Source organism: Anomaloglossus baeobatrachus, chromosome 2 (assembly GCF_048569485.1).
Source record: "Anomaloglossus baeobatrachus isolate aAnoBae1 chromosome 2, aAnoBae1.hap1, whole genome shotgun sequence".
Taxonomy (NCBI): Eukaryota; Metazoa; Chordata; class Amphibia; order Anura; family Aromobatidae; genus Anomaloglossus; species Anomaloglossus baeobatrachus.
The window spans coordinates 760,195,257-760,211,986 of NC_134354.1; the positions used below are offsets into that span (position 1 = coordinate 760,195,257).

Below are 16,730 nucleotides of genomic sequence, written 5' to 3' on the forward strand. Positions count from 1 at the left end.
AGTCCTGCCTCATGCAGCCTCCTCCCAGTTGACTCCACCATAGTCCTGTATCATGCAGTCTCCTCCCATCTGACTCCACCCTAGTCCTGCCTCATGCAGCCTCCTCCCAGCTGACTCCACCCTAGTCCTGCCTCGTCCAGCATCCCTCCATCTCACTCAACTTTAGCTCTGCCTCATGCAGCAGCCCTCCACCTAATTCTACTCTAGTTCTACCTCATGCAGCCTCCTCCCATCTCATTCCATCTGGTCCTGCCTCATGCAACCTCCTCCCATCTGACTCCACCCTAGTCCTGCCTTGTGGAGCCTCCTGCCATTGGACGCTACTTTAGTCCTGCCTCATGCAGCCTTCTCCATTTGACTTGACCCTAGTCCTGCCTCATGCAGCCTCCTCCCATCTGACTCCACCCTAGTCCTGCCCCATATAACTTCCTCCCATCTATCTCCACCCTAGTCCTTCCTCATGCAGCTTTCTCACATTTGACTTGACCCCAGTCCTGCCTCATTCAGCTTCCTTCAATCTGATAGAACTCTAGCCCTGCCCAATACAGTCTCCTCCCATCTGACTCCTCCCTAATCCTGCCCCATGCAGCCTCCTCCCATATGACTCCCATCCAGCATCCTGGCATCTTGTACCACTATTATCCCGTCCTGTGGGGCATCCTGGCAATAAGGTCCTGCCCCTTACCTCTTCTTTAGCCATGCCATATCCAGGACCTTGGCATCGGTTTTCTTTCCCTCACTCCAGCCCTTGGTTTATAGCAAATAATTCATTATCCCCTAGATATATAAAACATGTATATTGTTAAAAATCTATATTAGTCTATTTGTGCGTCACTTTGAGCATTGTCCAGAATCATAACTAATAAACTATAGAAACTAAACTATTTATGTGAGAATATATATTCAGTCATAGGAGGAGTATGCTCATGGCAATGAAATGGTGGGAACACAACATTTCTCCAAATTAGAAAACCATGGCTGCATTTTTCGAAAAACAGCGCCCCCAGTATACAGGTTGTGTGTGGTACTGCAGCTCCGCACCACTCATTTCTGTGGTGCTGAGCTGCAATACCAGGCACAACCTGTATAGAGTGGTGGCGCTGTTTTTATAAGGCAGCTGTTATTTTAATCATAGACAACCCCTTTAAATATTATGCACTATTTAATTGATAGCAATATATTAAACTATAGGTTTTATGTTATATATAGTAGGTTATGTTCATAACAACGTCGCATGATCAGTGCTATTTAGGATGGTCAATGGAGTCCATCTGGTGCAACTAGTGTCCGGTTTACTCTTACGTTATTTTTTTTATTGCTGTTCCTATAAGAAATGGGGTTAAAGCCTAACATAGACTTATACAAATACATGGAATAAGTGAAAGTGTTATTATTTATGGTCCTCACCTTTTTTGCTCTATACTATGACATATAGGGGATGCATAGACAAAACACATAAGCAAAATACAGGAATAATGGAAACATATACCATAGGGAGGTACGCTGCTGACAATTACACTCTGGAATAATTGAACAGTAAATGGGATTAGCAACCGCTGCATAATAGATGAGTAGGAAGGTATTGAAGTATATGAACCTGTCTGAATAGAGGGTTTTAGGTTCTGTTTAAGTAGATTTGTCACTCACCATAAATATGTAATTTTATACCTGGTGTAAATGCCGCTGTTCTCCTGAATCCGGCGTTGTTTTACTTTTGTTCCTGCGCCTCTCCATTCCTGAGATATGTCACTTTCTACCCTGTACAGTTTTTACCAAGTGGGCATTATCCTCAATGGATACTTCTGGGCGTTACCTTGAGGACCACACCCAGTTGTCTAAAAGACTAGACTTATATACAAGGAAGAAGTAGCCATATCTCAGGAATGGAGAGGCGCAGGAACAAAAGAAAAACAGAGCCGGATTCAGGAGAACAGCAGCATTTACACAGAGTAAGATATATTATATATAGCAAGTGAGAGAACTAAAAAAAGAAAAAAAAAAGTAAGAGCAGTGTTTGATGTGTAGAGCAAATTCAAAAATAGGTGAGAAGCACAGGAGAGGTCAAGGAGGCAACAGTGTGAGGAGAAGCAAGAAGAGAAATGTTTATAGAGGTACATGGCAGCACTATTGTATGGGGTTCGTGCTTCCTGGGTAGTTGAGAATGTTGGTATATGCAACAGATGAGGACTTCTTTGTATGTGTGAAGGGCTTTATGCTGATTTAACAGTAGATGGCGATGTTGTGTAAAGTTTCCTTACTCACTGTATTGTAAAAAGTCTTTTGTTTTTCTTCCAGGTTTTGGTTTCTCTTCCTCATACAATGCTGTATGATTGTGCATATCATTACCACATGTTCTCTAAGAAGTAAAGAGCTTGTTATCCCATGTAATCTGCTCTGTGAACTTTGTTCTACACCTGGGAAGCTAGAAGCTGTGCAACAGAGAATTAGTAGACGAATGGACAATAGAGAGACAGAAAGATTGGTTTTTTTAAAAATTGGGCCCTGGGTAATGAGGAAAAAAAGCCTTACCATTTGATCAAATTTTCTGGTCCTTTAAACTCATATACTACAGGTTAAAAAATACTGCTGACATAATACCACCAAATAATGCCCAAATAGTGTGCAGTATCAAAATAACACAATGCCACCATATACTACCGCAATTTAATGTGTACATAATACAATGTTAAGGGGTGATCTCAGTGAGCTCATGATCTACATCCCTTCAAGGGATTGTACCATGAACAGTTGTACATTTTAATTAATGGATCTTAGAATAAAAATAAGTTCCACAATTGGATGTGTAAAAAAAAAAAAATGTTCCTGTCCCGAGATATTCCTATAAATGTGCCCCTCTGTACTGGATGTGTCCAACCATGCAGAAACAGGCCGGATATACCACAACATATTATACAGACATTACAGTTGCAGATCTCAGCTGCTTCTTTCTGTGATGTAAAACATTTCATTGCCTGTTTAAAAACATGTTTTTCATCACAGAAAGAATCATATATTACACAGGAGCATATTTATAAGAATATCTAAGGGCAGGAACATTTTTTTTAACACATCAAATTGTGGAACTTCTTTTTATTCCAATATCTATTCATAAAAATGTACTATTGTTTGTGGCACAACCCCCTTAAGGACCCCCAAGGAAATGGGTTATATAGACAAATGCCCTGAATAGATAAGAATGAGGAGATGTGACAGAGGCGAGCAGCACAGTTGAGGACTATTTGGAGTGTACAAGTCTGACTGATGTTTGGCCACAATGAAGGGAGTAAATGTTCTGTGTACATGAGATGTCCTTCCGACAATTGATTGTTAAGGGCTTATCACGAGCCTGTGAATAGCAACGAGCATGTTCTACCATACTGGTCTTTACAGTGATGTAGCTGGGAGGTAATTCAAATGTTTGGGGGTATGGAAATGGTAACTTTAGAGGGTATGAGAGGTCAGGACCAGAAAAATAAATCTGAGTATCACTGGACTCTCATACGGCCAAATCAGATATCTTGCTTTGCACTGAGGAGGGGCAACAACCCCGAAACACATATCTGCAAACTGAGATTCGGGTTTGGCTTTTCCTTAAAGGGTCAAGATTGACCTTTAGGATTGCTTCTTCCAGTATGTAGAACTAGAGTTGAAGTCCTCTTCGTCTCATAAAAGGTAATTTGCATAGCGACACATGAGTTTTAAATCCATAAGAAATAATCGCCGGCCAAAACCAAAAGGTAGAGAAATGGAGAGGTCCAGAGGTAGTGATCCAGTTAGGTGCACCTACAAAGAATGGGCAAGAGGTGGAGATGGTACAAGGACAAACTAAACGTTGAAGAGGTGGAGATGGTACAAGGACAAACTAAACGTTGAAGAGGTGGAGATGGTACAAGGACAAACTAAACGTTGGGCAAGAGGTGGAGATGGTACAAGGACAAACTAAACGTTGGGCAAGAGGTGGAGATGGTACAAGGACAAACTAAACATTGGGCAAGAGGTGGAGATGGTACAAGGACAAACTAAACGTTGGGCAAGAGGTGGAGATGGTACAAGGACAAACTAAACGTTGAAGAGGTGGAGATGGTACAAGGACAAACTAAACAATGAAGAGGTGGAGATGGTACAAGGACAAACTAAACATTGGGCAAGAGGTGGAGATGGTACAAGGACAAACTAAACATTGGGCAAGAGGTGGAGATGGTACAAGGACAAACTAAACGTTGGGCAAGAGGTGGAGATGGTACAAGGACAAACTAAACGTTGAAGAGGTGGAGATGGTACAAGGACAAACTAAACGTTGGGCAAGAGGTGGAGATGGTACAAGGACAAACTGAACGTTCAGCTACACAGATCCAATATCTGTGAGGAACTAGGAGAAGAAAGTCTCCAAAGTGGATGGTCTACATTGCCCAATACTGAGGACACGTCTGGTAAGAGGAGTATGGAGTAGTGTGAGATCATCGATGGATCTGTAGAAGGAAGTTTAGGATAAGTGGTGAGGTTAACACCTTGGCTTTAAGTGGTCAGAAGGGAAATTTGAGGAGAAACAACCTTAGTTCAAGGTCAGTTAGGATAGAAGAGAGATGAGGTATAAGTTGTAAGGACTCATAGATGGTTTCTTGGGTCTGGTGTTATGGTGGTGTTCTGGAATGAGAGGGGGGTTGTCTAAAGAGGACAACCCCTTTCCACATCTCCTATGTTTCTCTAATCCTGTATAACTCCTTTTATGCTACTCTCTATCTTATTTTATGTGGTCCTGTTAATAATGAATGGACCTTCTAAATGGTTAGGTACTGTCTGTTTTAGATAAGGATAGGTATAACATGGAGTGTAATTAAGCAGGTCATTGGTGAAGTGAACCTTTAAAATGATTTTTAGAACTATAAGTTTTGTTAAATCTTAAAAATTCTTTTGGTAAAATCTTAATTGAGGAGAAGGAACAACTCAAACAGCTCTTTCTTCAGATTTGAGTCTCGTAACCATGCTTCAAGGCTCTTGGATGATTTGACATTGACTTACAGGGTATCTACAGGGTGCATTAGCGTTTTTGCATATAAAGTTTAAAGATAATTTGTCACCAGGTTTTTGCTATGTAATCTACGAGCAGCAGCATGTAGGGGGGGTGAAACCCTGATTCCAGCGATATATCACTTGCTGGTCTGCATGCTGTCATTTGGATACAATCACAGTTTTTTTCTGTTGCAGATCTAGGAAAGCTTGGAATGCTATGCTGTGTATAACCACGCCTACATCACTGATTGGCAGATTTCTCAGTGCTGTGGGTGTGGTTGGACTAGGAGGCACAAGGAAGCTAGTCTTGTAGTGATAATCTCCTGCTGCTAAAACACTGATTGTAGTGAAACAGCAAAACACAGCCCAGTAAGTGACAAACTCCTGGAAACAGGATCTCGGTCCCTACATCATTTTGGTCTCAGATTACAGTCATGGCCAAAAGTTTTGAGAATGCTACAAATATTAATTTTTACAAAGTCTACTGCTTAAGTTTTTCTAATGGCAATTTGCATATACTCCAGAATGTCATAAAGAGTGATCAGCTTAACAGCAATTACTTGCAAAGTCAATATTGGCTAAGAAAATGAACTTTAACCCCCAAAACACATTTCAACATCATTGAATTCCTGCCTTAAAAGGAGCAGCTAACATTGTTTTAGTGATTGTTCCATTAACACAGGTGTGGGTGTTGATGAGGACAGGGCTGGCGATCAATCAGTCATGATTAAGTAAGAAGGACACTACTGGACACTTTAAAAAGGAGGCTGGTGCTTGGTATCATTGTTTCTCTTCAATTAACCATGGTTATCTCTAAAGAAACACGTGCAGCCATCATTGCTCTGCACAAAAATGGCCTAACAGGGAAGAGTATCGCAGCTACAAAGATTGCACCTCAGTCAACAATCTATCGCATCATCAAGAACTTCAAGGAGAGAGCTTCCATTGTTGCCAAAAAGGCTTCAGGGCGCCCAAGAAGGACCAGCAAACGCCAGGACCGTATCTTAAAACTGTTTCAGCTGCGGGATCAGACTACCAGCAGTGGCGAGCTAGCTCAGCAATGGCAGCAGGCTGGTGTGAGTGCTTCTGCACGCACTGTGAGGCGGAGACTGCTTGAGCAAGGCCTCGTTTTAAGGAGGACAGCAAAGAAGCCACTTCTCTCCAGAAAAAACATCAGGGACCGACTGATATTCTGCAAAAGGTACAGGGAGTGGACTGCTGAGGACTGGGGTAAAGTCATTTTCTCAGATGAATCCCCTTTTCGATTGTTTGGGACATCTGGAAAACAGCTTATTAGGAGAAGAAGAGGTGAGCGCTAGCACCAGTCTTGTCTCATGCCAACTGTTAAGCATCCTGAAACCATTCATGTGTGGGGTTGCTTCTCAGCCAAGGGAATCGGCTCACTCACAGTCTTGCCTAAAAACACAGCCATGAATAAAGAATGGTACCAGAATGTCCTCCAAGAGCAACTTCTACCAACTGTCCAAGAGCAGTTTGGCGCCCAACAATGCCTTTTCCAGCATGATGGAGCACCTTGCCATAAAGCAAAGGTGATCACTAAATGGCTCATGGAACAAAACATAGAGATTTTGGGTCCATGGCCTGGAAACTCCCCAGATCTTAATCCCATTGAGAACTTGTGGGCAATCATCAAGAGACGGGTGGATAAACAAAAACCAACAAATTCTGGCAAAATGCAAGCATTGCTTATGCAAGAATGGACAGCTATCAGTCAGGATTTGATCCAGAAGTTGATTGAGAGCATGCCAGGGAGAATTGCAGAGGTCCTGAAGAAGAAGGGTCAACACTGCAAATATTGACTTGCTGCATTAACTCATTTTAACTGTCAATATAACCTTTTGGTACTCATAATATGATTGCAATTATATTTCTGTATGTGATGTAAACATCAGACAAACACAATTAAAAACCAGAGGGCAACAGATCATGTGAAAATATAATTTTGGTATCATTCTCAAAACTTTTGGCCATGACTGTACATAGCAAAAACCTGCTGACAGGTTCTCTTTAAGGCTGGTTTCACAAGTCCAATATTCACAATCTGCGTAAGGACCACAATGTCACACGGTGCTTGGCTCTAAACTTGCCAGGTGTCATCTGACGCTGTTCATATTACAGTGTCTGACACTCCTCACTATGCCTCTTTTGGTGCTTATGAGATACAGTCAGGCTTGGGCGTCGACCAGCTGTGTTCTCATTAATGATCAGGCTTGCAGGAGTTCATTTATGCTAGCCTGCTGGTGACCTCTTAGATCACATGTTGTTGGCGACCTATCACAGTTACTCCCCGCCTATCTAAGATGGAGGAGCCTGTTTTCACTATAGCTTTAGCTACACAGGTTCGTGTGTTGTTATATCCCAGTCCTGCTGGTGATTGTAGTGCTTTGTGCGTGGAGTTGTAGAGTTCTCTCGCTGTCTCGTTTCCTCCCTGCTCTCATTTTCCCCATTATCACTTGATATCTGATACCTCTGTGTGAGCGTGTTGTGTGATTGAGTTTTGGATTCCCCTGTTTGTCTTTATCTGTGGGTTTTACCACTCTTGCCCTGGCCATCTTCTGGGATGAGGGAGAGGGGGTATTAGATCAGGGCAAGGAAGGCGGCCCAGACATTATCACTATCAGATGTATCTCTGGGATCAGGGACAGCTAGGGCCCCTCTAGCCTGAGGGACAGTTTATGAGCCCCAGTTATCCCATCACACCCCGTAATACACAATGTCTGGACCAACCACGGATCTTCTGGCCTAAACTCAGCAGCCTCATAGGTATATACTGTATCTATGTGGCCTTTGAGATTGTGTCAGGAGACCCTCATTTGAGGCTGTTGAATTTGGGTCAGGAGACCTGCAGCCCACTCCGAACCTCGCAAATCCACACTCGGACCATGAATGTCAGCTATGTGATACCAGATTAAGTTACAAGCGAAATATTCTTTAGAAGAGCGCCACCTGCGGATGTGAGTGCTGGTTGCAGATGAAAGTACCATGAGCTAAAATAACAGCACCACCATACAAAAATACATAATAAAATATCAGTTTTCCAACTAGTGCAGTTACATTCAAATACTTCAAGATGTCAAGCTGTCCCTTTTTACGTGTCCTCCCTTAAAGCTGAGATACTAATGTTAGTTCCTCTTGTATTCGTCTTACAGGAGTGACCACCATCAAGGATTTCTCCAGCCTTTTTATTCTTGGCAACATCATCTTTGATCCAAGGGGCTCCGGACGTCTCCAGTGTGTGCTTGTAAACAAGTAATCGTAAAGTGCAAATGCATACTCTATCCCAAGGCACTTCTTGAGGTCTTCGAGATGCCACGTCCTCAGTAATCTTCCTATATACTGTTCATTGGGATGGAGCCATTGTTAATCGTGCTATAATACATTTTGTTCTTTCGGCAGCTGAGAATGATCAGGACCGCCACCAAGACTAAGAGAAGAACCACGCCAATGGCCAACAGTGAGAGCAGGGCAGCATGGGCCTGGTCGACTGTAAGGATTCTTCCTAGGAACGGTATTCCTCCCTGCTCATCAGAATCTAGAATAAAAATAGGTAATCAACAAAAATGTGGAGAATAGTAAAAATAGGGGTATGTTTTGACTTGAAGGACTCATACCTGCAGGAACAGGGCTACCTTCTTCTTGGTCTGAAAAATAACCAAAAATAACAAAAACACATGAGTATGGGCCAAGTCAAACTTTCTCTATCTGAAAAGGGTAAACACAGACAACAGATGAGCTGATTGTTTTTTGGCTTAAAAAGAAAAAAAAACATTTCAAGCACTAGGAATTTGTTAACCTTATTTCAGACCCTCTTATCATTCAGAACCAAGGCCAGATCAAAGAGCATCTCTCAACCTGGAGGACCCAGAATGTCCATGTAATTCACAGACAAGACAAGACTCCTTCTCAATTAGGCTAGGTTCATATTTCAGTTGTTTTGCATCAGTCACATGCGTTGCTTGACACTTGTGACTGATGCGTTGTACAACGGGTGACAAGAATTGGAATTCATTGTCACGAGAAAGCGGATTCCGTTGTAAAACGAGTGATCGTTCACAATAGCCGGCTGCCGGCTTTTGAGAGCGATCAGCTGATCACCCGGCCGCCGGCTTTTGAGAGCGATCAGATGATCTCCTGGCAGCCGGCTTTTGAGAGCGATCAGATGATCGCTTTCAAAAGCCGGCCGCCGAGAGATCAGCTGATCGCTCACAGAAGGCGGCTGCCGGGCGATCAGCTGATTGTTCGGCCGCCGAGAGAGAGAATGCGCAGCGAAATCAAAAGGATTCCGCTGCTCAAAAAACGTTACATGCAGCATTCTTGCCGCCCGACGGTCAGTCGTTCCACGACTGATCAGTCGAGCGGCAGATGCAACGCAAGGGCATCAGTCACAATCCGCCGCTCATACAAGTCCATGGGAAACAACGGAATCCGCCAAACGGATTGCGTTGTTTAGCAGAGCGGCGAATTGTGACTGATCATAAACAACGGAAATGTGAACTGAGCCTTATTCGGGCTTGTAATGGGGAAAGCCCTATAGTTCGACACTTCAGCTTCAGTCCTGTCGCTGAGCGCCGCAGGGAAAGTCCTGTTATTCAGGACTTCTCATTTGAGTCCAACCATGCGAAGGCGTCAGAGGAAGGCTCAAACATCTGAACCCCACCCATGACAACAACCCTAAGCGGGGTCGGACATATCATGGAGTAAGGAATCTGCTTATCCCGTAATCTCCTTTTCATATGTCTCAGAATTGAGACCTTTTTTTTCTCGACTTCCGATGAGAAATCTGAATATATTTATATTTTCCGTCCATCAATAGTTAGTGCAGAGTGGTCTCTAGCTTTACGCAGATTAGATTAGTTAGAATAGGCCTTGGAGGAGCGCCAGGTGGTAAAGATCTCATAGTACTCTGTGCACCCTGTCTCTGGTAAAGAATATGGAGAGATCGCGCTTACCAAAGTTTTCAATCAGCCATGACCCAAAAAAGTGAAACAGGGATAATGGCCCTCCATTTGCTCACTTATCCCCACCAGGCAGAAAAGTATCTTGCCGAAGTCTATTTTCCAGATCATCAGCTTTATTAAAGAGGTGGTCCGCTACACAGCATAGTGGCCACACATCGATGTAAAGCTCATAACGGACGCTTTTCTCAAATACCTTGTTCAGCCAATTCTGCCTGTGAGCGGTTCTATCGGGGTCCGCTCATCCCCATCGCGTGACCCCCAGGCTCCATGACCTCTGAGATCCGGTGATGTCACGTCAACTTCCAGGTTGACCTGACATCACCGAGGCGGCCCTATTCTCCCTGAGTGACTGGGCTCTGGGCTGCATTTCACCGCTCATCGCAGCCCAGCATTCTGCGTGCCCTCTCCTTCGCTGCAGAGCACTGCAAACAGAAGCAATGCTGGGCTATGACGAGCAGTGAAACTTCGCCCACAGCCCAGTCACTCAGGAGGCCACCTTGGTGATGTCAGGTCAACTTCCAGTTCCAATCTCAGAGGTCGTGGAGCCTGTGGGTCCCGTGATGGGGATGAACGGACCGCACTAACGCCGCTCAAAGGCAGAATGTACTAGACAAGGTATTTGAGTGAAGCCTTCCCTATGATGTGTTCCCACGATGCTGTGTAGTGGACCACCACTTTAAGAAGAGCATTGATGTTCTGCAGCCCTTTCAAGATTTGTTTTGTACATAAGGCAACTGATCTTCTATTCCACTGACTCTCCTCCAGTTCTGTAACTTTTGCATTAGTTTTCTGTTTGTCCTGCCTGATAAGACCAATATCCCCCCACATGATTTTCCAGATTTTCCAATGTGAAGTCACAAGATTTACCCGCTGCCAGGGTTGACTCCACCGTAGGATCGCCAATTTCATTGAGTGCCTCTAGCATGGAATCTTCTGGCTGGAGCACGTGTGTGTGTGCACCTCTGAAGGGATGTGTTTAATAAAAAAAAAAATGTTCCTGTGCTGAGATAATCTTATTTATGTGACTTTGCTATGTGCTGTGTAATGGCCTGTCAGAGCGTCGCCCGTCCTGCGCTCTGCAGTCTCAGCACAGCAGTCGCACAGTGGTGACGTCACCACGCTCTGCTGCACTGAGACATCAAGCGCAGGCACAGGGGGAGAATGATGAAGCATGGAGCGGACCGCGCCACTCCATGCTTCATCATTGCTGTGTGCGATGATGGGCGAAGGGGGCCTGCCACTGACACTGGGCTACCCGACTCACAGGCCATATAGCGGTCACGTGGTCCGCCACAGAACAGTGCAGCTTCTCTCTGATAGGAGCCAGCTCCTGCTCTGCAGGGTGGACGCCGGGCCCCTAACCTGCCGGGCCCGGTCATGATGGCGACCGCAGTCATTATGCCCATGCTCCTCACACCTTCTCCAGGCTTTGGTATCAGAGGTGTCCGAAAAGGTCTTTCCTTAATATATTAAGGGAGTGTGTAGATTTTACACTGGATCATGGCTACAATCACACCTGTGTAACACCCATAGGATTTACCTGACTTCTTCCTCACAGTGAACGTGGTTTCCATCCCAGCATGGATGTGATCTGTGACGTGACAGTGAAGCAACCAGGTCCCCGGATTACCAGCAACCAGTTCTATCGTCTGAAAGGTCCCAGGAAAAAGGTCAAACACGTCCGCCCGGTGCGTCCGGTCTTTCTAAAATGTAAAATCAAATGTATTATTAATTTACCATTCTGTACACAAAAAATATTCACTTCTATGAGTCCCTGCCCTCTGCAGGGTTCACAACCTCCCTGTCGTTCATACACCTGGCCAATAGATTCTTAAGGTGGCTTTACATGCTACGATATTGTTAGCAATTGCTAGCGATATCGTACGCAAGAGCACCCGCCCCCGTCGTTACTGCGATTGTTTGTGATCACTGCCGTAGCGAACATTATCGTTACGGCAGCGTCACACGCACTTACCTGGTCGGCGTCGTCGCTGTGACTTTTGAACAATCCCTCCTTCAAGGGGGAGGGACGTTCGGCATCACAGCGATGTCACCGCGACGTCACTAAGCGGCCGGCCAATCAAAGCGGAGGGACGGAGCTGAGTGTGATGTAAACATCCCGCCCACCTCTTCCTTTCGCATTGGGGCCGGCGGCAGGTAAAAAGACGTTCCTCGCTCATGCGGTGTCACACATAGCGATGTGTGCTGCCGCAGGAGCGACGAACCACAACGAAAAACAACCCTTACCGATTTTTGAGTTTGGGACAACCTCTCCATGGTGAACGATTTTCACCATTTTTGAGGTCGCTTAAGGTCGCTGGTCAGTGTCACACGCTACGATATCGTTAATGACGCCGGATGTGCGTCACTAACAACGTGACCCCGACGATAAAACATTAACAATATCGTAGCGTGTAAAGCTCCCTTAAGTGTTTGTCCACCACATTACATCATACAGTATTGGAGTTACAGCCTGTAATATGTCCCAAAGCTGCATTCACAACTAAAGCCTCAGAGCTGAAATCCCCCAGCATTCCTTGCTGGCCAAATGTTTGCACACAGCTTTCTCCAGTGATTTCTAGTGAAGTAAGGTAATCATACAGTATTTAGGGTTCTAAAGGCAGAAATACACAGATTAAAGTTGGCCGAACTTATTGATATCTAATATATAGTTGAAACTAAATGTTTCCCTCCGCTCTCTATAAAGACACATCTGTAGGTTTTTCCCTCCGCTCTTTATAAAGGCACATCTGCAGGTTTTTCCCTCCGCTCTCTATAAAGACACATCTGCAGGTTTTTCCCTCCGCTGTCTATACAGACACATCTGCAGGTATTCCCCTCCGCCCTCTATTAAGACACATCTGCAGGTTTTTCCCTCCATCTGAGATGAAATTAGAATAAACCTTTGTTTTAGGTCAATTAGAAACCTAAATGATTTATATTTGCCAAATGCCAGAATAATGAGAGAGAGAATGGTTTTAGGCATTTTTATTACTTTCTGCAAAGTCAAAAGTTTACATACACTTAAGAGTACTATGCCTTTAAACAATATGGGACAGCCCATGTGATGATGTCATGTCTTTGGAAGGTTCTGATAGGTTTATTGGCAACATCTGAGTTAATTAGAGACACCTGTGGATGTATTTTAATGCACACCTGAAACACACGGCTTCTTTGTGCAGCATCATGGGAAAGTCAAAATAAATCAGCCAAGATCTCAGGAAGAGAATTGTGGACTTGCACAAGTCTGGTTCATCCTTGGGTGCAATTTCCAGATACCTGAAGGTGCCTCATTCATCTGTACAAACAATTATATGCAAGTACAAACAAGATGGGAATGTCCAGCCATCATACCGCTCAGGAAGGAGGCGAGTTCTGTGCACCAGAGATGAATGTGCTTTGGTCAGACATGTGCATATCAACCCAAGAACAAAAGCAAAAAACCTTGTGAAGATGCTGGAGGAAGCTGGTAACATTGTGTCATTATCCACAGTGAAACGAGTACTGTATCAACATTGGCTGAAAGGCCATCTGCCTTTTTAGGGGAGATAGCAGTTGGCTAACACCTAATGTGCATGGGGTCTTATCTATGTTGGGCAACAAACAATGTACAATAAGGCCCCAGCCGTTAATATTTTTACGCATAACACTGCCATATATTGCCAAGATAATACTGCCATCCGGTTCCCAAATAATGAAAAGTATACAACTAATGTTTTACAAAGTCCCTAAGAAAAACTGGCACAGACAACCCCTAACTCACATTACTGTACATTGCTAAAAGATCTTGGAAGGCTTCAGGTGCCATCTTTAAGCGCTCATATCTAGTTAGGACAAGCCTGGACCGTTCTGCACATGTTCTTATGGACTCGGCAGCTTTATGACAGGTGAAAGTCCTAAGCTTCAATATATTCCCCCGGCACGGCAATATCCAGATTATATTATGTCATTTACAACGGATTTAAAATAATGCTGCCTACAATTCCATCCCTAAATAAAATATGAGGCCCACTACAAGGCGTAACCCACAAGACCTGGAGGACCCGGTGTCAGATCCTCTTTACAGTATTTCACCGCTGTAGGCTACTATATCGCTGTTATTTCACAAATTCCCTGCGTGTCGTCTGTTCAGTGCAAACAACGTACAAACTGGTGGAACAGGTTAAGACGAGAAAATATAAAAGACGCCCGACCTTGGCAGATAATATAATATACTGACTATATGGTAAAAGAGATAGGTATAAAGAAGAAAACAGCTTCTGTAAGCGCAAAGACAAAGGCGACCATTGCATATATAACATCTGAACTGCATTAATGCTATATGGAATATACATATAAAAATGAAGGTGCTTAGGTCAAACTGACTGTAATGCAAGGTATGGGGACGTATCAAGCGAACGGCGAAAGGGAAGGGAAACCCTGTGTTTAGGGAAGGGGGAGATGATGACCCCTGACCAAACCTATTGCTGGTCCCGAGGGTCCCTCACCACCCTAGATAGGTTCCTCACCTATGCGCCGAGCCAGGTACCTGACCCTAGGTATCCCGCACCTATGCGCTGAGCCGGATATCTGACCCTAGGTATCCCTAGTGCTGGACCCTAAATAGGGAATCGGTGGGATGAGCTCTTGGTCAACCCCTCTAATCACTATAGAAGACACAAGGAGGACACAGAAGAGAAAAGTGCCTGAATTACTTATCCACAGATGACACTGGTAGAAGTTCTGCAAAGCTTCAGCAATGGTAGTACAGAGGAGTACAAGCCACCTGCTTGCAACCAGAGCTAGAATGAACTGAATAATATCAATAATATCACCAGCATCAGTCCAGGGAAGAAGGGAGTGTTTAAGCACCAAGAGAGTACTGATGATCAGCAGCTGGCTGGAAGGTGAGCTGCTCCTGGGTCCTAAAAGGAGAGAGATGAAAACCCAGCAGGATAGCTACCTATACCAATCAATACTGACAGCAGGAACAAATGAAAGTCAGGGAGCATTCTGCGCAGCCAAATGCTGTGACCTTCTATAGCCAGAAACCATATGACTGTCTGTCACCCGTGACACTGACCATTTCAGGTGAGCCCATCAACCAAGGCAAAGCGACCTTTCTTTGATATGACCCTGACCTAATATTTATCAAACATGCCTAAAAGTCTACAAATATAATATACAGACAGATAGATGGACAGGTAGCAAAGTTTTGGCTGAAGGGCAAGTGAAGGTCATTACTTGGGACTACAGAACAGGAGAAGGACTTGGGTATTCTCATTACAAATAAGCTGAGCAGCAGCACTCAATGTCAGGCAGCAGCTGCTAAAGCAAACAAGATTCTAGGGTGTATAAAAAGAGAGATTACATCCCAAGATCCCAACGTATTGTTACCCCTCTATAAATCACTTGTAAGGCCTCATCTGGAATACGGGATCCAGTTTTGGGCTCCACATTTTAAAAAGGACATTCAGAAGTTAGAGTCAGTTCAAAGGCGGCAACTAGATTATTACAAGGAATGGAGGCCGCCCATATGATGAGAGGTGGAAAAAGTTAGATATGTTTAGCTTAGAAAAAAGACGTCTCAGAGGAGATCTCATTTATTTGTATAAATACATGTGTGGTCAATATAAAGGACTGGCACATGACTTATTTCTTCCAAAGACAATACTAAGGACCAGGGGGCACTCACTGCGAGTGGAAGAAAAGCGATTCCGACAGCTAAATAGGAAAGGGTTCTTTACAGTTAGAGCAGTCAGACTGTGGAATGCGACCACAAGAGGTAGTAATGGCAGATACTATAACAGCTTTTATAACCGGGCTGGATGATTTCCTCACTACACAACATTGTCAGGTATAAATGACTTAGGCGGGCTTTACACACTGGGACATCGCTAGCATCGGCTAGTGATGTCGAGCGCGATAGTACCCGCCCCCATCGCACATGCGATATCTGATGATTGCTGCCGTAGCGAACATTATTGCTATGGCAGCTTCACACGCACATACCTGGTCGGCAACATCGCGGTGACTGACTAACAATCCCTCCCTCAAGGGGGAGGGTCGTGCGGCGTCACCGTCGCGAAGTGGCCGGCCAATAGAAGCGGAGGGGGCGGAGATGAGCGGGACATAACATGCCGCCCACCTCCTTCCTTCCTCATTGCCGGTGGACGCAGGTAAGGAGATGTTGTCGTTCCTGCGGTTTCACACACAGCGATGTGTGTGGCTGCAGAAACTGCGAACAACATCGTACCGGCAGCAGTAACGACATTATGGAATGGAGCGACGTGTCACCGATCAACGATTTTTGCCGTTTTTGCGATCGTTGATCGTCGCTCCTAGGGTTTACATGCTGCGATGTCGTTACCGGCGCCGGATGTGCGTCACTAACGACGTGACCCCGACGATATATCGTTACCGATGTAACAAAAATATACAATTGGGGGAGGAAGGTTGAACTGGATGGACCAGGGGCTTTTTTCAACCTATGTAACTGCTCTAGAGCCGACACATAGCCACCTGTTCACATGGGACAATAAATATACCAGGGTTTTTTTTTAGATATAATGAATAAAAAATAAATACAAAAAATATTGGATAGATAAAAGTTACATTGTTAATAGTTAGTTCTATAGAAAAAAAAATAGAGACATAAATAAATTGGTGAAACCCCCCCCCCCATGCTATTAAAGGGGACCCGTCATCACCAGGTTAGAATTGGGCACTTTTTGCTTTTATTTTTATTGCCGTTGCTTCATT

The 16,730-nt window shown here is 44.4% G+C and overlaps 1 protein-coding gene across 1 annotated transcript in view; it reads right to left on the reverse strand.

Moving 5' to 3' along the window:
- Positions 1-1,721: 1,721 nt before the first annotated feature.
- The window catches only part of HEPHL1 (hephaestin like 1), a 107,046-nt gene continuing 92,037 nt past the window's right edge, over positions 1,722-16,730 (reverse strand). Inside the window, exons 18-20 of the mRNA XM_075337496.1 lie at positions 11,530-11,692; positions 8,643-8,672; positions 1,722-8,563 (exon numbers count right to left, since the gene is read on the reverse strand). Coding sequence (XP_075193611.1) covers positions 8,361-8,563; positions 8,643-8,672; positions 11,530-11,692 — 396 coding nt within the window. The 3' untranslated portion in view covers positions 1,722-8,360. The remainder of the gene's footprint in view (positions 8,564-8,642; positions 8,673-11,529; positions 11,693-16,730) is intronic.